The following is a 25,370-nucleotide window of genomic DNA, read 5'->3' as shown; positions in this document are numbered from 1 at the left end:
CTTTGCCTGCTGCCATCCACGTAAGATGTGACTTGCTCCTCCTTGCCTTCCACCATGATCGTGAGGCTTCCCCAGCCACACGGAACTATAAGTCCAATTAAACCTCTTTCTCTTATAAATTGCCCATTCTCAGGTATGTCTTTATCAGCAGCATGAAAAACGACTAATACACCCACTTTTAATTGCATGCAAATTAAAGGGAGGATTATACAGAAATCTTAAGGAAAAGGGTAGTAACTTCCAGGTCATCAGGTTGTTGCCATGGAAAGGGGCAGTAACTTCGGGGTGTTGCCATGGCTATGGTCAACTGACATGGAACACTGGTAGGTGTGTCTTATAAAAAGGAGCTTCCACCCAGTCCCTGTCTAGCTGGTCTGGTGTCCCAGCCTTACCTCAAGAGTTGAGTCCTCACTCCCATTGGAGGGATAAAGGTACGTTTATGCTGCCTAGTTTTGGGTGCTGTCTTACAAAGCATAGGCAACTGGGACACTACTTTGCTTCCATGAGACCTGCCTGTCCCTTCATGGAAGTGCCCCTGTTTTACTTAGACTGGGTGTGGCGGCTTCTGTGATGCCCACTCAAGCCTCCTGAAGACCCTCCTTGGCCTGTGGATTAGGTAAACACTGGAGCCACTGGTAAGAAATGCTGAAAAGAACCTTCTGCATAGATGGCAGCAAAAACTAAGCAATCACTGGGGGCTCTTCCAATCCCAGGGCTCAGTCCTTCTGGATCCAGGCCATGGGTATTTCTTCTCAGTGGTAAAGGTAATTTATAATTCATTCTCATCTTCAAAAATGCTTTTCTGGGAAGGAATTGGGGCAATGCAGCAGAAAGAAGAGCCACAGCACCCCTGAACAAGCCTTTGTTTCACCTGGTTCTGTTATAGAGGCATCCACTCACTTAGCCAGGGATTTTTAGTACCTTCTGAGCTACTCAAATAGGAATAGTGAGACCAATACTCTGACACAAAGAAGCTTCTGGCAAGGACGTTAGAGCTAGTATTTTCTGCTTATATACAGAAATTGAAGCATGATTTTAAGCAAACAAGATTTGCTGATCTCTAATGTATTCCAGAGTGTTTATTCACCACCTTTCAGAAAATTAGAATTTCTGTTTAAACAAAAGATTTTCTTCTCATAATCTATTTATGGCTGACATTGCAAAAGTCATTTTATTATGCGAATCGAAGTCTGAGAAGTGGAAAGCGAAGGTCAAGGGCAGACCGGATGATGAGGGTCGCAGGTGGGAGAGGAGCAGTTATTGGATTTTAAGTTTCCCAGTTTATGCAAGCACCTCCCCAGGGAGGTGGCAAAGGGAGAGGAGTAAGAGCACAAGGGGAGGAGGGAGAAGTGGAGAGAGGAGGGGCAGCACTGGGACCTGCTCAGCATCCATTCCTGTTCTTTCTAAAGGAATTCCAGTTTCACTCTGGAATCTTCCCTGTGCTCAAAGCAGTCCACCCCTCAGGAGAAGCTGCTCCATCCCCTGGCTCCCGGATGCATCTGCCTCCTCCAATGGCATCGAGAGACAAGAGTGTGGTGTGTACTGCTGTCAACTCTGGAGTCAGACAGCTTGGGTTAAAATCCCAGCCTTTGTATTTACATGCTGTGCAATCTTGAGCAAGTAACCTCACCTCTCTGGGCCACAGTTTCCTCGGCTGTAAAGTGTGTGGATAATAATTACAGACATTTCATAGGGCTGTAAGAGGACTGAGTTCATACTGTAAAGTGCTTAGGATGATACCGGGCACAGAGCGTTTTGTTAAATAAAATCTCAGTCTCATTGTCTGTACCAGCATTTGGTTCAGAAATGAATGAGCGGCTATCTCCAGCTAAATACACGTGAGTGATCTCTCCCCTTCAGGCTTCTGGCTTTGTGAGAAAAACACCTCCCTATTGGTTTGACCCAGCATCAAGGGGGTCTGTGCTACCCGCTACTGAAGCCTTCCTCCCCGAGGCATTCCACAGCAAGTCACTCCCTCTACTGCTGGCTATGATTTCTCAGCAGTTATCCTGCATACTTGGGAATTTGTGTGGCACCTACAACTTGCTCACCAACACAACATTCTATGAATGCTAAATATACCTGTTAATGAGGTTGGTATAATGGTATCTTTTGTAGATATTGATTCAAACATGTTGGACTTTGGAATTTCACTTTGGTATCAATACCATCCCCTTCCCCACAAAAGTCTCTCATAAATGTACAGGTCCTGAGAAGTCCGTAGGCCCCAGCGCTGGGCCGTTTACACGTAATGAGTAAAGTGGCTTTGTCTCGGATGTCCCACCACAGACTCCGCCCCGCAAAAGGGAGCCCAGGCGGCCGCCTCCTACAGCTGTGATTTCGAAAAAGAAACGCACCTTGGTACCGACGCTGGGAAAAGCACTCTGCTTGGCCTGCCTCAGCCACGTGGCCACCTTCAGATCAGGGTTGGGGGGCCTGTCATGTGACCCGAATAACTCATATGACTTTTTGCCAGAGTCACATGGAAGACAGCCCTACTTCAGCTTCTGCATTAGCCACGGTGATTTCTCAGCGGTATGGAGTCAGGCTTTTGTTGCAATGATGCGGCGTCCCTAAACTGACCAGACATGAAACGGAGGAGTCCCCCCATATGCAGCACTGGCCAGGCACAGCCCCCCCGCTCCAGCGTGCGCACGTGGCTGGGACGCTCAGCTCCAGCGCCTCAGGCAGGGACCTAGGATGGGGCGGGCTCTGTCATCCCCGCTCTTATCCCATTGGATCAACCAAGTCACATGGCCACGCCCAGGGCAAGAGTTTGTGGCCGACGCTCCGCTCACCGCGCTCCTGTCTACACAACAGGGGAGCCAGGACCTGCCACACCAATGCAACCAGCCCGTTGCCTGCGGTTGACCCTGGTGACCGTGAACTGGGATTGCCCTCCTGGCTCTGCGGTGCCATCCCCTTGGCCGGACTGCCATAGGGCAGAATGCAATTGACAGACTCACCTTTAGAATACGAATCTGTCATTCAGGGGCCCTCGGGAAGTGGTGCGGGGACCTTGTGAGCGTCCCTCTCTCAGGACCCCTGCAGCTCCGTCACCATGGGGAAATGGCGGGAAATGTAGGACACGGCTGTCCTGCCTGTTGCGGAGTTAAGAAAACAGAAGACAATATTGATTATACAGGTTATGCGTGAACGTATGTGCCTGTTAAAAAATGCAAACAGTAAAGCAATGTACAAAATAAAATGAAATCAACCTTTTCCCCGCCTCCCTGTAGGTAGACGCTATGATGTCATCTTTCAGTGCTGATTTACTTGCACGCCTTCGTTCTACTTGAAAAATGGGACTGCAAGCAAAAGAGTAAGGGGCATGGAGGGAGGAGGCAGGAGGGGGCCAGGGAGCAGGTCACTCAGGCCTGGCCGGTGCCTCAGCCTCCCTGTGCACTTGTGCACATTCCTCTAGGATACAGGCCTTGCCACCCCAGTGAGTCCCAAAGCCTCTATCTGTGGGCTGGTTAGGAGGAGGAGGCTTTTAACCTTCCCAGGCTGCTGTTGGCCTCCTGGAGCTTCTGGAATCACACAGAGATGAAGGTTTCTAAAAATCTACCGAGGGCCAGGAGCGGTGGCTCAGGCCTGTAATCCCATCACTTAGGGAGGATGAGGAGGGCAGATCACTTGCGGTCATGGGTTTGAGAGCAGCCTGGTCAACATGGTGAAACCCCATCTCTACTAAAAACACAAAATCAGTCGGGCGTCGTGGTGCATGCCTGTAATCCTAGCTACTCAGGAGGCTGAGGCAAGAGAATTGCTTGAACCTGTGAGGCGGAGGTTACAGTGAGATCACATTATTGCACTCCAGTCTGGGCGACAAGAGTAAAACCCTGTTTCAAATAAATAGACAGAATAAAAAAAAAAATCTACCAGGATTCCTTATGCTGACGTACAATTTGATGCCACATGTCAGAGGGGATGGTTGTGCTTGCTACATGGGGCCTCAATGTAGTGAGGACTGAGCCCCTATTCATTCTTGCTGGTGTCAAGGGACCCAGTGCTTGTCCAGGGGCTGGTGCATCTCTATCATCTCGTAATAGTCAGGTGCAGAGTGCTTTCTTTCCTAGGCTTGTGCCCTCACCCAGTCACATGGGCTGAGGAGCGGGGAGGATGGTGGTCTAGGTAGGATAGCTCAGGTCCCAGAGGCCTTCACTCCAGTCCCAGGGGACAGGCTGTTCAAAGAGGTCAGCTGATCCTCTGACCTCTCCCTTATCTTCAAGACGGAGGTCTCAGCCCCCTTCTCTAGTCTTAGCCAGGACAGAGTATTCTGAGGGTCTCTTCATCAATGAGACTGGGCCATGAAAACGATGAGCCCTAGACCTGTTCTGACTCACTCACCCTCTGCCCTGCCAGAGGCGGGCACTGCCATTGGCTTCTCTGCTCTCCCATCTTCCAAGGAGGATCTGGCTTGGACTGACCATTTTAAGGGGTGCTTTCATGAAGTAGAATCTGGAGGTGAGTCGGAGGGTGAGAAGGGCTGCAGGTTCCTGGGCCAAGACGGTGAGGTGTTCCTGGGCACACACACACCTGGGGGAGTGAGGGGTCCAGGGAGGCTCACGGAGAGACTGGAACCCTCTTGTCGGGCCCGCGTGGCCTCTTCACAGCAGCGGAAAACTGAAATAAAGACTTGTGCAGTTTCTCAGACAGCAACGCCATCCCGGGTCTGCCTCACATGGGTCCCGGCCTGCACACCCTCTGTTAATAGTGTGGATGGGATAGGAGGGCCCTGGGAGATGAGAAGGGATGCACAGCAAAGCTGGGGGTGGGGGAATCGCTGATTGAAGAAGAGGAGAGAAACTCACTCCATAGCCTCGAGGAGCAGATATGACAGCGCAGAAATCTGGGCTCTACCAACTACAAATTGTGGGACCCTGTACTAAGAGTTTTCCAAGCTGCAAGCACTGTGTGGTACTCCCAGTCACTAGCACAAAGCTCCCCATTGACCATCGTGGCACTGTAGGGGCCCGTATTCATTTCTCAGGGCCACTGCAACAAAATGCCCCAAACTGAGGGGCTTACAACTCCAAACTGAGGAGCTTACAACCTCAAACTGAGGGGCTTACAACAGAAGACACTTACCCTTTCATAGTTCTGGAGGGCAGAAGTCCAAAATCAAGGTGTCTACAAATCCATGCTCCCGGGAAGATCCTTCCCGCCCCTTCAGCTCCTGAAGGTTCCTGGAGATACTTGGTGATCCTTGATGTTCCCTGGCTCCCAGCTGCATCACTCCAGTCTCTGCCTCCATCATCACGTGGCCTTCTCCCTGGGTGTTTCCTATCTGTGAAAATTACCTTCTTAGAAGGACCCTAGTCATTGGATTTAGGGCCCACCCTAATTCAGCATGACCTAATCTCAACTTGATTACATATGCAAAGAACCTGTTTCCAAATAAGACCACATTCACAGGCAGCGGGAGTTAGGACTTCCACATGTTTTTGGGGGGACACAATCTATATAGTGACCTTCCCATGTCCCCTGCCTTTGTCACTTCTGTAAATTCTGGCCTGACATCTGACCACCAGCAGCTGTGCTTCTTTGCTTGAGAGCTTTCTGTTGCCGCTGGATTTCACGCTACCATCCGTTCCAGGGAATTAGCACCACTGCGTGCCCACCTCTCCACCCCAGCAGCCCCAAACCATGACTGACAGGTGTTGGTATATAAGTCCCGCAGGCCCCCTTGGGTGGGAAGACTAAAAAAAACACCAATTTTCAACATTTGCTCATATTTGGCAATAAGATAAAGTGGGATGTAGACTGATTAGCGGGTCAGAGGATCTGGATTGAATGCCAGTTCACCTCTTACCAGCTGTGCTACCTTAGGCAAGTTCATTCATTCATTCATTCAACAAATAAATATTGGTAGGGTGTGCCAGCCAATGTCCAGGATACTAGGGAGTCAATGATGGCAAAAACAGTTCTTGCCTTCTTGGTGCTTACAGGCTGGTGAGGGAGAAAGACAATCAAAGAGTCACACAGATACACATACCACCATGATAGAAGCTCTGAAAAGAACAAGCTGGTATGAAAGCAGAAACCACAGCACCAGGCCAGGTGTGCAAGATTTGAGCAGAGCTCCCCGAGGACGTGATGTCTGAGTTGAGATGTACGTATACCGAGCTGTTTGCCAAGTGAAGGAGCTGTTCGGTGGGAGGATGGGATTTCTGCCAAAAACAACAGCACAAGCAAAGGTCCTGGGGTGGAAGGGAGGCCAGCACGTCCCAGAGACAGCTTGCAAAGCATGATTTACTCTTCTGTTTAGAAACAAAAGAATATATAAAAATGCCCAACTTTCAGATTATCGGGAAAATTGAATGAAACACGGCACAGGAAACTCCCTATCAAACATCCTTCCTTACAGCCTTGGGAAAATCATGCAGGGGTCTGAAGCTTCTCATCCTGGGAGCGGGGTGGGGGCAAGGGGGAAATTAGACCGTCCCGAAAGCGATTACTTCATGCTGCCTCTTTATTTGCATGCAGGTCATGTGCCTCTTAGGTATCATTTCTTGGGGCGTTGTTTACTTTAGTTTTGAGACTCAGGAGTAAATTATGCAGGTTCCCTGCCAGACCTTCTAGCAAAGTTGTCATCTGGGTTTGGGGCCTTGCCCGAATCCTGGGGCTTTAGTTGCACAACGCTGCTCTCTGCTGGCCAGAGATGGAAGTCTGGGCGCGGCTACTGAGCAGGGCCGGACACGGTACCACGTGGGTGGCCTTCATCCTGGTTTTGCTCTGTTTTCGCGTGGAGATGGGGCTTCCACTCACACTGAACAGTCAGTCTGCTTCTCTTCCTCTCTTCTCTCCTCTTCCTTTCACCCACTGAATGAGTGCTTAAGCCCCGCCCTAAGCATGGCACGTTCATAATCTTATTGCAATCTGCACAAAAACCTGGAGGTAATTATTGCTATCCCCTTCGCAGAAATGACAGTCAGGAGGCTTGCGGTGGCCAGGTGACTTTCCCAAGATTATGAGCAATAAAGCTGGAAAACAGGGCTGGCCTCAGGGGTCTGTGACCTACGCACAGGGCCCTGTGCTCGGTTTAATGCTCTGCCGTTGTTATCTTGAGATTCCTAATAGTTTCTGAACACAAGACGCTGCATTTCTTGGGCAGGCGTGGTGGCTCACGCCTGTAATCCCAGCACTTTGGGAGGCCGAGGCAGGCAGATCGCCTGAGGTCAGGAGTTCGAGACCAGCCTGGCCAACATGGTGAAACCCCTGTCTCTACTAAAACTACAAAAATTAGCCGGGCATGATGGCGGGTGCCTGTAATTGCCAGCTTCTTGGGAGGCTGAGGCAGGAGAATGGCTTGAACCCGGGAGGCAGAGGTTGCAGTAAGCCAAGATAATGGCACGGCATTCCAGCCTGGGCCACAGAGTGAGACTCGGTCTCAAAAAAAAAATAATAATAAATAAAAATAATAAATAAATAAATAAAAGACCCTGCATTTCCGTTTTGCACTGGGCCTGGCAAGTTTGTGTCTGCTGTGCTGTTAGAGCTGTGGGTTCCAACCAGGCCTGCTTCACTGCAACCCCAGTGCTTTCCTGTCTCCTCCAGGGCTCTTTCTAGAAGGCACACCTGGCAGCTCAACGTTTAACTTCCAAGAAGGCGCTCCATTACGTACGGGATAATGCGTCTTATTTCCTAACGCAGGGATTCTCACCCTGGCTGGACACCCAGGGGAGGGAGGACTTTGGCAAAATACTAATGATGTGGGCATGATGAATGCTGCAGGTGGGGCCCTAGCATTGCTGTGTGTAAAGGTTTTCCAGGTGATTCTAATGAGTAGGTAGAATACAGCACCATTGGTGTAGGGCCTGGCACAGTTCCTGGCATTCAGTGGGTGTTTAATAAATGTTTTCCAACTTTTTAGAGCAACGAATTGACTGGAGGGCTCATGCTGAGAATTAAACTGAGTCGTGAAGAAGAAGAGACTCACCTTTGGGTTCCATGTTGGCGTCAGACTAGGAGCTCGGAGTTTGCCAGGCAATGGGGGAAGCTACCTGGGGCTGGCTGGAGAGGGAGAGAGAGTGGCAAAGACTTGGAAATTAGGTGCACCTTCCTGAATATTTGGAGCTTGGTGAGCCTTAAATTTACGTAGCCTGTAAATAGCACCTGATCCCACTTAGGTAGCTCTTCTCCCCCATCCTCAATTCCAGTTCTTTGATGAGTGGGTTAATCCCATGCCTGGTCTCAGTGTAGGGTGCTGACCCAGGCCTGGCCGATGAGATTATTCCATTCCTCTTGGCTGGCTTCCGTGACTGGCTCAGAGATAGGCATATACCCCAAACCAGACCAACGAGATACAACCTTGGGACATTTGCGGGAACTTTGGCCCAGGGAAGCTGTTGTTGTCCAGGGGTTGATGCCTGAGGGGTTTGAATGCAGCTGGAACTGCTTGTGGCCATCTTTCCATGGTGGCCAAGGCATCATACAGGATGGTAGAGTTGACTGGCAGCAGCCATTCCTGATGAATTTGAGCAGCTGGATCAGCAATGTCTGAATTTACCCCCAAACCCCAGCTTCCAAGGGTCAACAAATGCCCTTTCTTGCTTCAGTGCCTTGAGGTAGATTACTGGCCACTTGCAGCTGAAAGCAAGTGATAAAGAATGTAAATATCCTGAACAGAATTTCCTGTCCCTTGGTTCCTGAATCACCTTATAGGGATTTGCAGGGAGCTGAATATTCAGTCCGGAGTGAGAGATGCATTCAAGGAGCAAATGGCACTGGTACCCGAGTCAGTCTTGTCTTCAGTCAAGATGACATCCTGAGATCCTGAGATCTTTCCCCCCAATCAGTGCAACAGCAGACCTTTGATACTGACTCTATAGGATCCTTTTTTAAAAAAAATTTTATTTATTTATTTATTTTTGTCCAACCACAGCTTGCCAGGATATGCATCTATCCAATGATCAAATGTTTGCTGACCATCTACTTCGTGCCGGGCACTGTGCTGGTACAGAACTTGTGAAGATGACAATGTTTCCAGGTCAGCCCAGAGAAGCCAGTGCAGCCCATTAGACGATTTTCAGAATCATGGGCTGCAGAGTACGGAAGCATGCTATTTATTCAATTATTATTTTATGTAAGCAGTTGTAAGAATATTTAAACCTACTGCACACTTTAAGAAACAGATACGGCCGGGCGCGGTGGCTCACGCCTGTAATCCCAGCACTTTGGGAGGCCGAGGCGGGCGGATCACGAGGTCAGGAGATCGAGACCATCCTGGCTAATACGGTGAAACCCCGTCTCTACTAAAAATACAAAAAATTAGCCGGGCGTGGTAGCGGGCGCCTGTAGTCCCAGCTACTCGGGAGGCTGAGGCAGGAGAATGGCATGAACCCGGGAGGCGGAGCTTGCAGTGAGCCGAGATCGCGCCACTGCACTCCAGCCTGGGCGACAGAGCGAGACTCCGTCTCAAAAAAAAAAAAAAAAAAAAAAAAGAAACAGATACATAGTAGGTAGCCAAATTTTACCACACTAGTCATGAGACAAAACTGACAAAAAGGAATGTGCAATATTTTTTTTTTGAGATAGGGTCTCACTATGTTGCAGTGGCACGATCTTAGCTCACTGCAACCTCTACCTCCTGGTGTCAAGTGATTCTCCCACCTCAGCCTTCCAAGTAGCTAGGATTATGCAGGCATGAGCCACCACACCTGGCTAATTTTTGTATTTTTTGGAAGAGATGGGATTTCACTGTGTTGGCCAGGCTGGTCTTGAACTCCTGACCTCAAGTGATCCACCTGCTTCGTAAAATGCTGGGATTGCAGGCATGAGTCACCACACCCAGCCGGTGCAATAATTTTTAAAACAAATTTTGGCTGCTGGTGTTACTGCCAGGGAAAAATGGATATTTCCACAAGGAATCTGATGGCAATGCTGGCCTCTTGAAGGGCTTTGAATGTTGATAATACAGGTTCTTTGAGGACAGTTTGCTTTTGAGACACTGGCCCATCTCAGGGGGAGCCTGGAACCTTCCTCTCCTGGCAGTCTCTTGTGACCTGTGCCATGGCAGAGTCAGAAAGATCATACATCAAGCAGAGTCACATGTTAGTAGTTGACTGTAGGTAGTATGCAGGTGTTCACTGTAGAAATTCTTTTAGTTTTGTTGAATGTTTAAAATTTTTCAAAACAAAATGTTGGAAAAAATGAACTTGGTTCAAATTTATTTCCCTCCTTTTTTTTTTTTTTTTTCAATTTTCTGTTTTTCTTTAGCTTCTCTTTGATTACTAAAGTTGCCAGTCCCAGAGCAATTGCTTTCTGCAAACAAGTTCTCAGAAGCCTCAGATGAATTTTGGACCTAATTTAATTCCCAATTTACTTGCTTATGAAAAAAAAAAAAAAGGCTTAATTTCGTCACACCAGATCAACCCTTCGTGTACCAGCTATGATTGCTTTTAAAAAGCTGGCTATAAGATGCCAAGCCAGGCAGCATGAGATAGTCCAAATGAATTCATGAAAACTGGGGAAAAAAGGGGTCTTCAGAGTTTGCAGGACAATGGCAAAACCCATACACAGACAAAGGGAGCCCGGGAGGGGACACGCATGCCAGGATAAAGGGAGAGCACGGATGGTGCCTGTGATCAGGTACAGACAGGAGCGAGCCGCTCCGATGAGCAAGGGTGAATGGGGCCAGTGGGAGCCTCTCTCTGTACCTAACACGTGGCTTGGTGGTTCCAGGTATGTGGGCTGGGAAAACAGGCACAGAGTTGTCCTTTGACTTGTGTCCCCCGCAGAAGATATGTTGACATCCTCACCCTTGGGATCTGTGAATGTGATCTTATGAGGAACTAGGGTCTTTGCAGATATAACTAGATAAGATGAGGTCGTCATGGATTTGGGTGGGCTTTAATCCAACAACTGTGGTCCTTATAAGAAGAAGTTTACGTGGACACAGACACATGGAGAGGAGAACAGAACGTGAGGACACACAGACATGCGGAGGGAGGGAGGCCATGTGATGATGGATGCAGAGATGGGAGTGATGCAGCTGCCAGCCACGGGATGCTGGGAACCGCCAGGAGCCGCCGGGAACCATTAGGAGCTCCAGGACCTGGAAGAGGCAAGGAAGGCCCTCCCTAGAGCCCCAGAAGGAGCACAGCCCTGCCCACCCCTTGATGTTGGATGTCTGGCCTCCAGACCGTGAAAGGACACGTATCTGCTGTTTTGTTTTTTTTTTTTTTTGAGACGGAGTCTCACTCTGTCGCCCAGGCTGGAGTGCAGTGGCGCCATCTCGGCTCACGGCAAGCTCTGCCTCCCAGGTTCATGCCATTCTCCTGCCTCAGCCTCCCGAGTAGCTGGGACTACAGGCGCCCGCCACCATGCCCAGCTAATTTTTTGTATTTTTTAGTAGAGACGGGGTTTCACCGTGTTAGCCAGGATGGTCTCTATCTCCTGACCTCGTGATCCACCCGCCTCAGCCTCCCAAAGTGCTGGGATTACAGGTGTGAGCCACCGCGCCTGGCCCATATCTGCTGTTTTAAGGCCCCCGGTGTGTGGAGCTTTGTTAGGGCGGCCCCAGGACAGTCACACACAGGGTAATGGTGGAGCACGAGAGAGGTCTGCAGAGTCGCTGCTGCAGGGCCCAGCATGACCTTGGTCTGCCCTTGGTGTCAACACCCACAGTCCTCCTTGCTTGTTGCTTCTGTGTCTTGACGCTAAACAACCAATGCCTTGTCTTAGAGCAGAGCACTGTGTCCGTCCACTCGCCCTCTACTCCTCTCTTCTGCAGGCAGCCCATAGACACAGGGGGACTCTGGAGCCCAGCTTAGTCTGGAATCCGACTGTATCAACATTATCAGTAAAGAACAAAAAGCACCCAGGAGGAGGTGGGTCAGCTGTGGGACCTCATGCAAAGACTGCTGGGGAACAACCACGGGCACTCTGCCTCCTGCCTTCGGGGTGTTGGGTCCACGCCGTGGCTGGTCTCTGCTGGGGAAGTAGGTGCATCCTGCTTGCTTTGGGAGCACGTGCTCCAAGCTGCTTTCTCAGTGGAGTTCAGCCGCCTGGGTAGACTGGCCAGCAGAGAGGACTCCTTCATACTTTGATTTCTCACTGAAAATGACTACGCGGTCATTTTGGAGCCCAGTGAGTGGAGGAGCCATGCCATGGAACTCAGTGATGTCACCAGGGCCGGGCCAGCCTGGGTGACCTGTTTGGGTGGGTGGGCGGGCAGCTGGTGCTTCTCAGGTGCCTTCCCTCCTCTTCTTGAAATTATGTCCTGGGCTCAGAGAAGACGAGGCTGTCCCCCAGCTGGCCCTTAGCCAGTCAAGGTTATTTGGCATCCCCTTGCCAGTGATGGCTGTGAGGTGGGCATGTGACCAGCACCTGGCCAAACAGATAGAAGGGCAGGTCTGTCGGAAGATTATGGGAAAGTGTGCCCCTGGGGAAGAGACAGAGAGAGAGAGACACACATACACACAGAGAGAGAGAGAGAAAAGAAGAAGGGAGGGTAGAGGGAAAGAGAAAGAGAGAGAACGGATGATGCAAAGCCCCCGCTCTGCCTCCCTGCCTTGGATGGGGCCTGTGAAACGTGTATCTGAGTTGGGACGATTTAAACAAGGGAAGCAGCAAGCTCATATTGCAGGGCCTCCCTTCCTTTCACAGGGGCAGCAGTCGGTGAGCAGGTGTCCTTCAACTTTTGTTTTCAAGACGGAGTCTCACTATGTTGCCCAGCCTGGTTTCCCCTATTTCCAAAAATAAGGCCACATTCACAGGTATAGGGGTTAGGACTTCCATCAGTCTTTTAGGGGGACACCATTCCACCCACAGCTGAGGTGGGCAGGGAGGAAAGGTTTGGGGCAAGGGCGTTGGGGTGGCCCACAGAGGCGGCGCTTGAAGATATTGTGTCACCCCGAGAAGAAAGCCACAAGCCCCACAGAGCAGCCAGCAGGGTGGGTGGACAGAAGGGGTGACAAGTCTCCTATCCACGGCACAGCCTCCTCTGGACATCTCATGTGTGAGATCCCTCAATATCCTTGTGATTTAAACCATTTTTAGTCATTGCTTGCAGCTGAAAACATTCTAATGTTTTTATTATAGAAATAAAATATGTAACCGTAAGCACTTGAACCCAGTACTTTGATTTTGGGCTAATGTATTACATGTTTTCCTTTCCAGCTATAAGAAAAAGAAGTTATGCATTAGTTATTTCCTTCAGGATCAATGACCCAAGTGATAAGTGAGAATCTTGTTCTTTTTTCAAAACAGCAAATGTGATTCCTTTTTAAGTGCATGAAACTGTGCTTAACACTCTCCGAAAGTTCAAATTAAACTGTAATTTTATAGCTGTCTTTTCCATTATTAGTGGAATCTTGTTATTTTCACAAGTTAAATTCTATTTAAATACATTTAAGTATTACAGAATTGTCAAGTGGCAGCTTAACCTGCTGAGGGAATAGAAAAAAAGTGTGCCTAGATTAAAAGAATGCACTTACACGAAAATAAAGATAAATGAACTAATAAATTACTAGTTTTTAATAAATAATCTCCATATTGAATAACTTATCCTTCTGGTAAAATATTTACTATGCTCTTTAAAACCTTTTTAATCAACCGAAACACTCAGGAAGCTTTAAATGATTGGATATCCTTTTGTGGCTTAAGAGTTGAAATGATTTTTTACTGAAGTACATTTTAATAAGAAGCAAATTGCTTTAAAGTGATTCAAGTCTTCATGGCATGAGGGCTCTTCACGCTCAGTTCCTCGGGCTTAGGGGTGGACTCCTCGGTTCAGAAGGCAGAAGAGGTCACACTAGGTCCTAGAGCGTGGATGTTCTGGGTAATTAAGAATCAATTCCTTTTCAATTATTTTAGGACTAGCCCAGGCCTGAGACTCCCAGCATGGGAGCATCGCCCACATTCCCATTTCTCTACGCAATGTTTTCGTGCATGGGAAATAAGACACAAAAATAATAAATGAGGGAATTTATTAAAAATATGAATCTCCAGCCCCTGTCCCAGATATTCTGAATCAGGATCTACAAAAAGGGGGCCTGGGGACCTGCATGCTAATCAGTGCCCCATGGGGCTTCTTGGTTTAGACATATTTGACCCTAAAGCCATTAGACTAAAGGGTGTTGGGCAACCCAACACCCTCGCCCCAAGGTTGATGCCCGAAGGCCCTGGCTCTCTCACTCTCAGAATCGCCTGGAGGATGTGTTAAAACACAGGCTGCTGGACCTCCCTCCCAGGGTCTCTGATTCAGTAGGGCTAGGTAGGGCCTGGGGATCTACATTTCCAGCAAGTTCCCAGGGGATTCTGATGCTGCCGATTCAGGAACGTATTTTAAGAACCACTGCCCTATGGGAAATGTCTCCAAGGAAGAAAATATTCTTTCCGTGTATGTTTTGTTGAAATCCGAGGCAAAAAAAGAAAAAATCTGTTGTTCTCAGACCAATTATGGAAAACAAGTACCGGTAGAGTGCAGGAGAATGAATTCTGCCAGAACTTCAGTGACTTAGGTGCCGCTGCAAACCTTTCAGAACCAAGACCAGATACAGGGTCGTCTGCTGAAGGGGTTATGAAGAGTCCAGAAGAGAACATCACGGTGGTTCCCAAGAAAGAGCTTAACATCTCAGTGTGTTTAATACAGCATAAAAGCAAATTACGACATCCATTGAGTTATGGGTATTTCAAACAGTTCTCACCAGTTTATCAGTCAGTGTTAGGATAAAAGGGATTCTTCAAGTTCTGAACTTGCTAAACAGTAACTTGTTGGAAGCATTACTAGGAAATCTTGTCCACAGTTGTTCTGGAATACAAGTCAGCTTGAATAAATCCAAGAAATGTCTGGCAGAGTGGATGGTAGGGAACAATGTCTGGGGTCAGTGATTCCAGAGATTTTGTGCCAGAGAGTTTCTATGGGGTCTGCTTTTCATCATGGGGGAGACAAAGTTGGGTCACAGATTATTGTTAAGACTTGTCCAAGCTTGAGAAAATGAGAGTGGCCCAGGAAAAGAATCTTCCTCACATCTCCTTCTGAGGATGCTGGCAAAATGCGCATCTGATAGAATCAACCTTCCAGACAACGATTCTGATAGGAAACCGAGCCCTGGGGATGAGGGCTCACAGACCCAGTGCCGACCCACGGTAACCATGAACCTCTTTAAAATTCTACAAGCAAGACTGCGTACTTTTGACAGATGGCTTTCAAAAGATTCCTTCCCTTTAAGATTCTTAATTATGGCCCCAGTGAACACAGGTTCTAATTGAGGAGCACCTGAGCCTGGCTTACAGGAGAGATACCTATCAAAGGGAAAGGCTGATTTCTTTTGAGGACATTGTTTTGCAGCATTTCCTGGACTTACCAGTCCGAGGCTTCTGTTCCATGAATGATTCGGTCCAGTCCTTTGCCTCAATAAGATTCTGGAGCAGAATCAGTCAAATGGTCTTATGTTTTCAGGAGAATGAACTGTTAAACGAAACAGCCATATTATTTACATTTCCAGAAATGGCTCTTCTGATGATTATCCATAGCCCATCAAAATTAACTGCATATTCTGCATAAAAGACCTTTAAGATATTTAATATTTAAAGTTTCTTTCTGGAAACACTTACTGGGTTTTGACAGCAACTTGCAAAGACCAAGGTAAGAGGTAATAAAACTACAGCAATGGTTTACAAATGGAGGTTTTGAAGGCTGATTAGAGGGAGATGAATTCCAGCTGGAAAACTTTTTGATAATGTCAACAGCTTTCGAGAGCCTCTGAGAAGTGAATGAGATGATACAGGTGAAAGCAGCTAGCGCCATACCTGGCCCAGGACAGGCAGGGAAAATGTCAGGCAGATCTGAAGCTGAATCCAGTTACTGAGTCATCACCCATCAGGGAATCAGTAATCCTTTGATTCAAACAGTTGGGACACAAATTGTTGGGGCATGCGTGACACATGGATTGAATTGAATGCCAGGTAACGGGGGTCAAAGCCCTGATTGTCCAAGTTGGACGTGTCAGCTGGGTTGACACGGGCATGGCGGAATCCCATGGAACTTGGTGAATTACATCATCGGACGGTGGGCAGTAGACAGGCCTTCTTGAATGCAGTTCTCGACCTCGACTGCACACTGGAGTCTAAGATGAACACTGCTGTCTGGGCCCACCCGTGGGGATTCTGATGTGAGGGTTCTGTGGTGCTGCCCACTTTTGGGCCTTTGAACTGCTCCCCAGGTGATTCTAATGTGCCACCAAGGTTGACAGCCAGTTAATTCCGATTTAACCATCTCCAGTGTTACCAGTGTTTATAATCTAGAAGTTACATCTAGAAGGTCTGTAGCAAACACTGTAGGTTGTCCACCCGATAGCCATTCTGATTTCCTTTCTGGTGGAACTCTGGTATTGTTCTTGTATGTCTCCACCTCTGAGGGTCCGGAAACTATCAGCAGAACCGTTACACCAGGCTCAGGTGGTCTCATGAATGGGTTAAGCTGGGATTCCTCAACCTCAGCACTGTTGACACTTGGGGCTGTGCCACTCTTTCGGGTGAGGGTTGTCCTGTGCATGGTAGGGTGTTGACGCAGCATCCTTGGTTTCTACACTCTTGATGCCAGTAACACCCCCAACCTGAGTTGTGACAACAAAAAAACAAGAACCACACGGCTCAACCTATCATGCGGGTCCTGTTTGCCAGGATCATTTTAGGCACAGGCAGTGGGGTGGAAACACCTTCAAAGAAACATTTTCTTCACTCTTAGGAGACAAAAGGAAAGGAGAAAGGCATTCTCTGACTGGATGCACCCAGGTGGAACAAATCTGGGGTTGGGTCTTTTTATTTTTTATTTATTTTTTTTGTTTTTTATTTTTTGAGATGGAGTCTCGCTCTGTTACCCAGGCTGGAGTGCAATGGCACGATCTCGGCTCACTGCAACTTCCACCTCCTGAGTTCGAGCGATTCTCCTCCCTCAGCCTCGCGAGCAACTGGGATTACAAGCGCCCACGACCACGCCTGGCTAATTTTTGTATTTTTAGTAGAGACGAGGGTTTCGCCATGTTGGCCAGGCTGGTTTAGAACTCCTGACCTCAGGTGATCCACCCACCTCGGCCTCCCAAAGTGCTGGGATTACAGGCATGAGCCACTGCGCCCGGCCGGGTCTTGCTCTTAGTTTTACTGAGGGGCAGAATTTACTCGCCCCAGAGCTGCCCTCCCTTGGGACTTCTTGCCATGTGAAATAATACATCCCACCATTGTTAAAGGGCTGATTTTTGCTATTGGTAGCTAAACGCTTCTAAGCTGCTGGATCCTGAATCCAGACTGTTCTTAATTACTGGGAAGCAATACTGTTCTCTTTTGGAAGGTGGACATTTTGCAAGACCAATGTGACTAAATGGTCCAATTCTGTTTTCTACGGTAGGGACACAGAATTTGACCATTATTAGATCATTATTGCGAAGATTATTATTGTGAAGCAGGACAGTCAAGAGTGTTCTTATGAGGCAGGGCAGCATCTACACGATAGGTATGTAGTTCATGTATGTGGTGTCTACATAAGCTTTGGTAAAATGAAGCTCTGTTGATGAGACAGCCACACATTACATTTCATCATTCTCAGGGATCCCACAGAGGCTGATGTTGTACAGCTTTCAGGATCACTCGAACCTTAGGCAGCGGTCTGAGGAGCTTCCAGCCACCTCTTAGTGAGAGCCTCAGGTGTGAGGACCAAGCGTTAGGATCCGCCCTTTTTTTTTTTTTTGTGACAGGGTCTTGCTCTGTCACCACGGCTGGAGTGGAGTGGTCCGATCACAGCTCACTGCAACCTCGACTTCCTGGGCTCAAATGATCCTCCCACCTCAGCCTCCTGAGTAGCTGGGAGCACAGATGTGTGCCACCACACTCCGGGCTAATTTTTCTACTTTTATGTAGAGATGGAGTCTCAGTATATTGCCCAGGCTGGCCTTTTTTCCTTTTTTAAAATACTGTCATCCTGACTTGTTGAAACAAACCCTTTTCCTATTTCCATATTAATTTGTAGGGTTGATAAGTGCAATGTTCCATCACAACTCCTCTGGTTTTGTTTTTGGGCAGTGACTTGCATCTCCCCTCCCTCATTTTCATTCATTGAAAAGTTCTCAAGTGGCTGCAGCTAAAATTAGACACTTAAAATTAATGCAAGATTAAGATTCCAGGTGATGGCTTCATGAGTCCATTTAAAAGTCTTTGTTGCCTTAAAAAAAAAACACCACAAAACAAAAAACAGTGAAATCCAATAGGATGGTAAGCTAATAGGTCACAGAGTGGCAGGTGGGGGGTGTCTTTTTATCCCCCGGGTTGGGCCTCAAGCAATAATTTTTGTGGGAGACAGGACGGGTATAGGCATGGAAAACCAATGTGAAAACCTGTGGTTCATATTCCCCGTGGTTGTGCTCTGGGCAAATGTTTGAGGAATGTCATTTGTTTCTGCTGTTGTTCTCAACTGATTTAGGAGAAAAAAGGCACTGATCCAGGAGCACACATTTTCTACCAGCTCTGAATAGTTTAAATTCCAAATAAAAACTCACATCCAGTGTGTTTATTACTTAATTTTAGGTCATGTTTAATTGAAAACACTCCATCAGCCTTTTGAAAGTAAATTTTGAGATCCAGCGAGTGGGGCTGATGATATCCAGACAGCCTGGGCAGCTGAGATTCGGAGCTCAGCTCACACGAAGAGGCAGCCGATCAGCTGTGCTCATGAGCGGTGCAGGTGTGCAGCTGTGAGACGGTCAGCTGTGCTCGTGAGCGGTGCAGGTGTGCAGCTGTGAGACGGCCAGCTGTGCTCATGAGCGGTGCAGGTGTGCAGCTGTGAGACGGTCAGCTGTGTTCGTGAGCAGTGCAGGTGTGCAGCTGTGAGGACATTCCAGGGTCATCATTACCAGCTGTGACCTTGTGCCCCTGACTCCCCGACTTGGGTTCCTTTTCTTTAAATGGGACTCATCAAATGAAAACCTCTCAGTGTTGTCGTGAGGATTAAGCCAAATAGTGCAAACAAAATGCCTAGCACGGTACATCGGTTTACAGTCAATGCTTTCAATGGCGCTGGCTGTGAACATTTGGTAACTGTAACCAGTTAACTTTCAGGGCTAGATATGACAACACATCCTGCAAATTCCTCCATTTTAATCTAATCAAAATATATAATCTGCAAAATACAAAATAAAAGAGGAACACAGTGTCTGCTTGGGAAGGCTTCCATTTACAAACAGCATGTTGAAAAAGTTCACTTTAGTTTGGAGGACTCTGTTCCCATAGCAACAGTGCTCTAAGTGTGTGTGTGGGGGGGCTTAAAGTCCAAGGACTCACAAGGGCAAATTAACTCTTAGTTACGTGAAATATTGTGTTAGTCCTCATAGGGTTAAACAATGACTGTACTTGTAATGAAACAAAGAAAAAATTGATATGAAAATAAGATTGAAATATTTTAAAATCCTGTGGCTCAAAGGAAAGCAGGATGAACTAGGGGCCAAATGAGGAAGCTGTGGGGCCTTGGGGTTTGAGACAGGGCACTTAATTAAATGTAAGGCTGTTTTCCTTGGTGCAAGGGCCCCCATACTCATCTGTATTGTTCAGCCCTCAAGAGAATCTTCACTGGCTGGTAAACGAACAAGAATAGCTGGAGAAGGAATACTTGATATAGTATAAAAAAGGCCCTTGGCCAGGCATGGTGGCTCCAGCCTGTAATCCCAGCACTTTGGGAGGCTGAGACAGGACTGCTTGAGCCTAGGAGTTCTAGACCAGCCTGGGCAACACAGCAAGACCCAGGTGCGGTGGCACAAACCTGTAATATAAGCTACTTGGGAGGCTGAGGCAGGAGGACTGCCTGAGCCCAGGAGCTTCAGGCTCCAAGTCAGCTATGACTGTGCCACTGCACTCCAGCCTGGGCAACAGAGCGAGACCTCGAAAACTAGGGGGTGAGCAGGTTAAAGCTGAGTTCTCTGCTCTACTTTCAGAGTCTTTAATATGCTAATTTCTTCATGAGGTTCACAGAATGTCGTCTAAACCCAAGTGACCATAACCCCTTCCTTCCTGCAGCATCTCCAGGGGCAAGTGTTCTGGGAACACACCTGAGACAAGTCTCCTGCAATGCCAGTCTTGGCAAGCCCTCCTCCCGCGCCTCAGCTTCCCCTTCCAGCAGGCAACCTCCCCCATCACCCCCTCTCCTGCTTTGCCTTGGACTACTTGTACTTAATCCGTCCAGAGGTTTTAGTTGATACTCTAATGTGATTTCTGCATTTCCATCTGAAAACCAAACAGATTTCTGACACAAAGGAAGCTTCATAGCAGGATTTCAGGCACCTTTATTCATGGCAGATATTTTTGGTCAGGGCAGCCTGCCTTTGAAATCGTTCCATTACTTGAGGAGGTCGACTCCTGCCTAAGTCACAACTCTCCTACAACCGCAACTGGCCATATCATTTCCATTTGCCACTTCCGAGGCTTGAGAACATCACCAGGGACGCAGGTTTCAGATGGTCTGGTCAATGCTGCAGTGTGTGTGGGGCATTCAGGGGCTCCAGCCTGCATCACAACCTACTGGCCTGATCAAAGGAGGTTCTGTAGTTGGGTAACCAGAGTGGTGAATTCATTTTATCACAGAAGGCTCTCACTCCTTTATGTTCCCCATGTAATTTGTATACAGCACAAATTATTTCTTACTATGATAGATTCGCAATATAAACACCAAGACTGCTGAGATGAGAAACTTAAAAAAATCATGTTTTTCAAATTTTCAAGTTTTTGTGTAAAAGCACTTTGTGGTGACAATCATATGGATCACCTTCCAGGTCATCAATATTGGCCTCTAGGTTTAGCACTCCTGGCACTGCATTTTTGAGTGGCCAGAGTTAAAAGGTATTATCCCTGTCTTCTATAATCAATGATAACATTGATACTCTGCAAGAATTTAGATAAGAAACAGTTTAAGTAAAATAGTGTTTCTTAAAAACTTGAGTCTACTACAAGTCGTTGATCATATTCTAGCCAAGCAACTGGCATGGACTTAATATGGTCTCTTTTCCTTCTCTCTTTCTTTTCCAGTCAGTAGCTCAAAGGAAAGACTGATTGAGTTTTAAAATCCTGCCAGATTTTTTAGGGTAACCATTGTAGATGAACCACGTAGGTAGGGTCCTACTGAAGTATTAGAATCTCATGCAAAACTCTAACAAACGCCTCATTACAGAAGGCTATTCTGTTATTTTCTGTACTGTAAAAGTTCTGACACAAGACAGTGGCAGTGGTTACTTTTCATCGACTTTAGCATGTGATCTCAGGGACTTAGACATACGTCTAAGTTCTATTCTGAGTTTTGGCAACAGAGCAGTGACAGATATTTCTGAATGAACAATTTTTAGGTGTTTTCAGCCATTTGAAAAGTATTGCCAACACACTATTTGGTGTTAGCTCAACAGTCACGTTGTGCCAAGAATTAAAGAACTCTAAAGTCTACAAACATCTTACTTCACCAAGACTAACTATAATTGAAGGGTTTACTATTTGTTTAATAAAAAATCACACAGCAACTTTTATCCAAACAGCAACTACTAGAAAAGGAATGACAAGAAAAAAAAATGACTTCACAGAAATACACTAAAAAACCTGACAATGTTATGCAAGAACCGCCAAAGTTTTAGTGTTTAATAATGAATAGCACAACTGACCAAGGTCCAAGATGTGAAGATACCATGTTCAAGAAACTGGGGGGAAATCACTCTACAAACTAACTATATAGTATGTGATAAGAATGCATACTTTATAATATAAAACCTGTCTACACATAGTAGTTAGCTGCAAAAAGCCATTCGATCTTCTCTTGGCTTGGAAAAATGCCAGATTCCAGTATAAATTATTAGCAACCTGTTGAAGAAGGAAAAATCATCAACATGTTTTTCATTATGTGAGCACAAGTAAAAATGACATATAGACCTATCAACTACAAATCCCTTTCCACTCTCCTACTGAGTTAAACTTATTTTCTTCTGGCAATATTTTAGCAAAAATAGATTTAACTGGAAATATCTTTAAAAGTTTCGGAGTCAGTCAGTTTCCTACTCCCACTCTTTTCTTTGAATGACCCCCATCACTAGCCAGTCTACAATCCTGAAATTCTTGCGGTAAGATTCTCAGTCAGTTGATGGCAGTTTTGATTGCCACATAATATAAAAAGAGACCCACAGAAGCATCTGAGACTGGTTGGACATTTTTCCAAATTATCTCTGGATAAGAATAACAATGACATAACCCATAGAAAGCAGTTATGTGATTTACTCACACAGTGAATGAACCCCACCTATTGTGAAGATAAAAGCAAATTTTAGAGTCTGTCTTCAACATCCCAAATCTGTATTTCACAGTGACTTAAAATGTGGTCCACAGCAAGCCCAGAAAATAGGAAATTAGGCATGTTTTACTGTATATTCTGCTTAGTACTCTACGAATCTAAAAATACTCAGGAACCATTTTATTTTTTTTTTTTTGAGACAGAGTCTTGCTCTGTCTCCCAGGCTGGAGTGCAGTGGCATCATCACGACTCACTGCAAACTCTGCCTCCTGTCTCAGCCTGCCAAGTAGCTGGGATTACAGGCATGCACCACCACACCCAGCTAATTTTTGTACAGACAGGGTTTCACCATGTTGGCCAGGTTGGTCTCGAGCTCCTCACATCAACTGATCTGCCCTCTGCCTGCCTTTGCCTCCCAAAGTGCTGGGATTACAGGCATGAGTCACCACGCACCAGTCCCTTTTTTTTTTTTTGAGACAGAGTCTCACTCTGTCGCCCAGGCTGGAGTGCAGTGGCGTGACCTCGACTGCAACCTCCGCCTCCCTCAGCAACATTCATTTTTATAGAGAATTAAAATGTTATAAATGAAAGAAGAGAAAAGTGAGTTTAAAACTTATTTTTCACACATACAGAGGAAAAGGATCACCATGCACTGTGCTGAGTGATTCTGTACATTTACCTATCTTGCTGTGTGGGTATTTTGAATTACTAGGCTTTCCTCTGACATCTGAAACTATTCAGTGGAAATTTAAATGAACTCCAGAGTAAAAGCTTAATGTGGCCACAATCCAGTTCACCTATGTCAAGTTACCAAGAAAGTCTCCAGAATTTAAGCCATTTAAGAAGGTGGTAATGTGGGTGACTTAACAGTTATTTCCATAAAAAAAAAAAAAAAGCAATGGAAAATCTTCCAGTGACAGGCTTTATAGGCCAACAAAAAAACACCTTTATTAGCTGGAATGATAAAAACTCAGTGGTTATCTAATGTTAGCCAGTGGTCTTAACTAACAGTGACAGAAGTCTGATTAATAAAAACTGGGAAAATAAATTCGGTGTAAAGAATGAGTTTGGCATGAAAAATTTCAAAACATCAAGTCCACAGCGGGTAAACAATACAGTGATGCTTGCTGGGATCATGGCTGGGAACTGATCTACAGAATGTCTGACTACATACAAATTATACTTACAGGTTCTCTCTACTCTTTTAAGAAAAAAAAAAAAAAAAAAAAAGACCGGGCACAGTGGCTCACACCTGTAATCCTAGCACTTTGAGAGGCTGAGGCGGGCAAATCACTCAAGGTCAGAATTCGAGACCAGCATGACTAACATGGAGAAACCCCACCTCTACTAAAAATACAAAATTAGCTGGGTGTGGTGGCGCAAGCCTGTAATCCCAGCTACTCGGGAGGCAGAGGCAGGACAATCGCTTGAACCCAGGAGGCAAAGGCTGCAGGGAGCCGAGATCGTGCCATTGCACTCCAGCCTGGGCAACAAGAGCAAAACTCCGTGTCAAAAAAAAAAAAGAAAAGAAAAGAAAAAAAAATTGCCCCCTTCCTCACCTTCAACTCTTTTGCGTGGCAGGTATCTTGTTTTCACTTTCCAGTTCTTCCACCCCAGCCTGTGTCATGAGGTCCGCGATATTCTTTTCCAGATCATCAATGCGACTACTCATATCATCAAGTGGTGAAGTTAAAGACAACGCGTGCCAACATCTCACTGAGCCCTTTTCCTCCCGTCCCTGCAGACTACAGCCTTAAACACAACGATTTTAGGGAAACTGGTCTTCCAATTTCCTTTAGACACTGTTACACGCTGGTGGGTAAGAGTACAGGACTCTGGGGCATGGCTACCCCGCATCGGATTCCAGCCCTGACCCTTACTAGTGATGGAACCCCTAAACCTCAATTTATTCATTCGCTAAAGATCATAACACTACAACCCACTCATAAGGTCATGCTGAGCATCAAAAGAAAGACACACACAAAAGCGCTTAGTTCACAGTCCATGGTCCACCACACCAGCTATTAGGATTGGTAGACGTATGCTCCTTGAGCCAGGGGTCTAACTCAGCTGTACCCCTAGCTCTCGGCGCAGTCCTTCTCAGAAACACAGTACAATCCAAGCTCAAATTCTACAAGTGAATGGCTGAAGCTAGCCTGAAAACTACTCATTTATCCCCACCGCTGCCCGGCAAATAGGCTCCAAAGGCCCACAGGAGGCCGACTGCAGATAAAAAGGATATTTCTCCCAATGATCTGGTCAGACATGGTCTGAAATTTATCTTGCATCTGCTGCAGGAGTGTCTGCACCTAAGAAAAACCGAAACAAACAAACACGGTCCACATCGATCCAGAGACAACTTCCTGGGATCAGGATGCGAGCCCCGGTCCAGGGTTCTAGCCCCATTTCTGCCTCTGGACAGCTGTGCGGCCTTCAGCAAGGATCTTCCTTCTCTGGGCTTCCGTTTTCCAACCTGTCCAATTAGACTGCTGGGCTGGGGAGGCCGCTGCGACTCAAAGCTCAGGGTCTTTAGGTTGTTTCTGCCGGGTTGGGGCACCCGGGGGTGTGTGAGGAGTTGAAGGGCGGGGAGGGGGTCAGAGGTAGGCGGGAGGGACCCGGGGGGCGTTCGCGACAGATGAATGGGGCTACTGGAAGGGGTCGGGCTTGGGGGCGCCCGCGGGGAGACGGGACGGCACCGAGCGCCGCGGGGGTCAAGGTGGCCGGGAGCCTCGGCCAGAGACGCTTCCAGAAACGGGGCCTCGGCAGACGCCACGCGCGGCCGCGGTGGGCGCGCCTCTGTCCAGCAGGGCTTGGCCCGGCGCCGCCCGGGAAGGCCGCGGCCTCCGGCCCTCACAGCCGTCCCTTACCACCGAGGTGAGGTCCTGCACGGTCTTGGGGTCAGTCTCGGCCATCTCCCCGATGCCCAGCTTGGCGGTGATGTCTCAGACCGTAACCTACACTTCCGTTTGTCCGCTCAGTCGCCCCCGGCCGCTGCTTCTCGCGACGAGACTGGCTGCTCGCGGGACCGCGGGGCATTATGGGAGTAGTAGTTTCTCCCGCACCGGAAGGGCCTCGAGGCCGCGCGCTTCCGTTCCAAGGAGCGGCCCCACCCCACTCT

At 47.4% G+C, this 25,370-nt stretch overlaps 1 protein-coding gene and 1 long non-coding RNA gene across 2 annotated transcripts; one reads left to right on the top strand and one right to left on the bottom strand.

The window, feature by feature from the left end:
- Positions 1 to 318: 318 nt before the first annotated feature.
- On the top strand, positions 319 to 8,140 carry LOC134808828 (uncharacterized). The gene is made up of 3 exons (XR_010152654.1): positions 319 to 431; positions 5,952 to 6,115; positions 7,877 to 8,140. It is a non-coding gene; the product is annotated as an uncharacterized LOC134808828 (long non-coding RNA).
- Positions 8,141 to 20,253: 12,113 nt separating this feature from the next.
- On the bottom strand, positions 20,254 to 25,360 carry HSBP1 (heat shock factor binding protein 1). The gene is made up of 4 exons (XM_003952902.4): positions 25,120 to 25,360; positions 24,495 to 24,561; positions 23,812 to 23,932; positions 20,254 to 21,828 (listed from the first exon to the last, which is right to left on the bottom strand). Exons 1-3 carry the CDS (start codon positions 25,162 to 25,164, stop codon positions 23,814 to 23,816), a joined length of 231 nt encoding a protein of 76 aa, XP_003952951.1. The 5' UTR covers positions 25,165 to 25,360; the 3' UTR covers positions 20,254 to 21,828; positions 23,812 to 23,813.
- Between the last annotated feature and the right edge of the window lie 10 nt (positions 25,361 to 25,370).

The sequence above is a fragment of the Pan troglodytes genome, chromosome 18, assembly GCF_028858775.2.
Source record: "Pan troglodytes isolate AG18354 chromosome 18, NHGRI_mPanTro3-v2.0_pri, whole genome shotgun sequence".
Taxonomy (NCBI): domain Eukaryota; kingdom Metazoa; phylum Chordata; class Mammalia; order Primates; family Hominidae; genus Pan; species Pan troglodytes.
Note: the sequence above shows the minus strand (reverse complement) of the source record. Positions and strands in the feature narration are given on the sequence as shown.

Excerpts from the sequence above, each read along its gene's own strand:
- HSBP1 (XM_003952902.4), bottom strand. The coding sequence starts at position 25,164 with ATGGCCGAGACTGACCCCAAGACCGTGCAGGACCTCACCTCGGTG. Across the intron at positions 24,562-25,119 it reads TGCAGGACCTCACCTCGGTG|GTGCAGACACTCCTGCAGCA; the intron begins GTAAGGGACGGC and ends GGTTTTTCTTAG. Across the intron at positions 23,933-24,494 it reads TGACCAGATCATTGGGAGAA|TTGATGATATGAGTAGTCGC; the intron begins ATATCCTTTTTA and ends TAACTTCACCAC.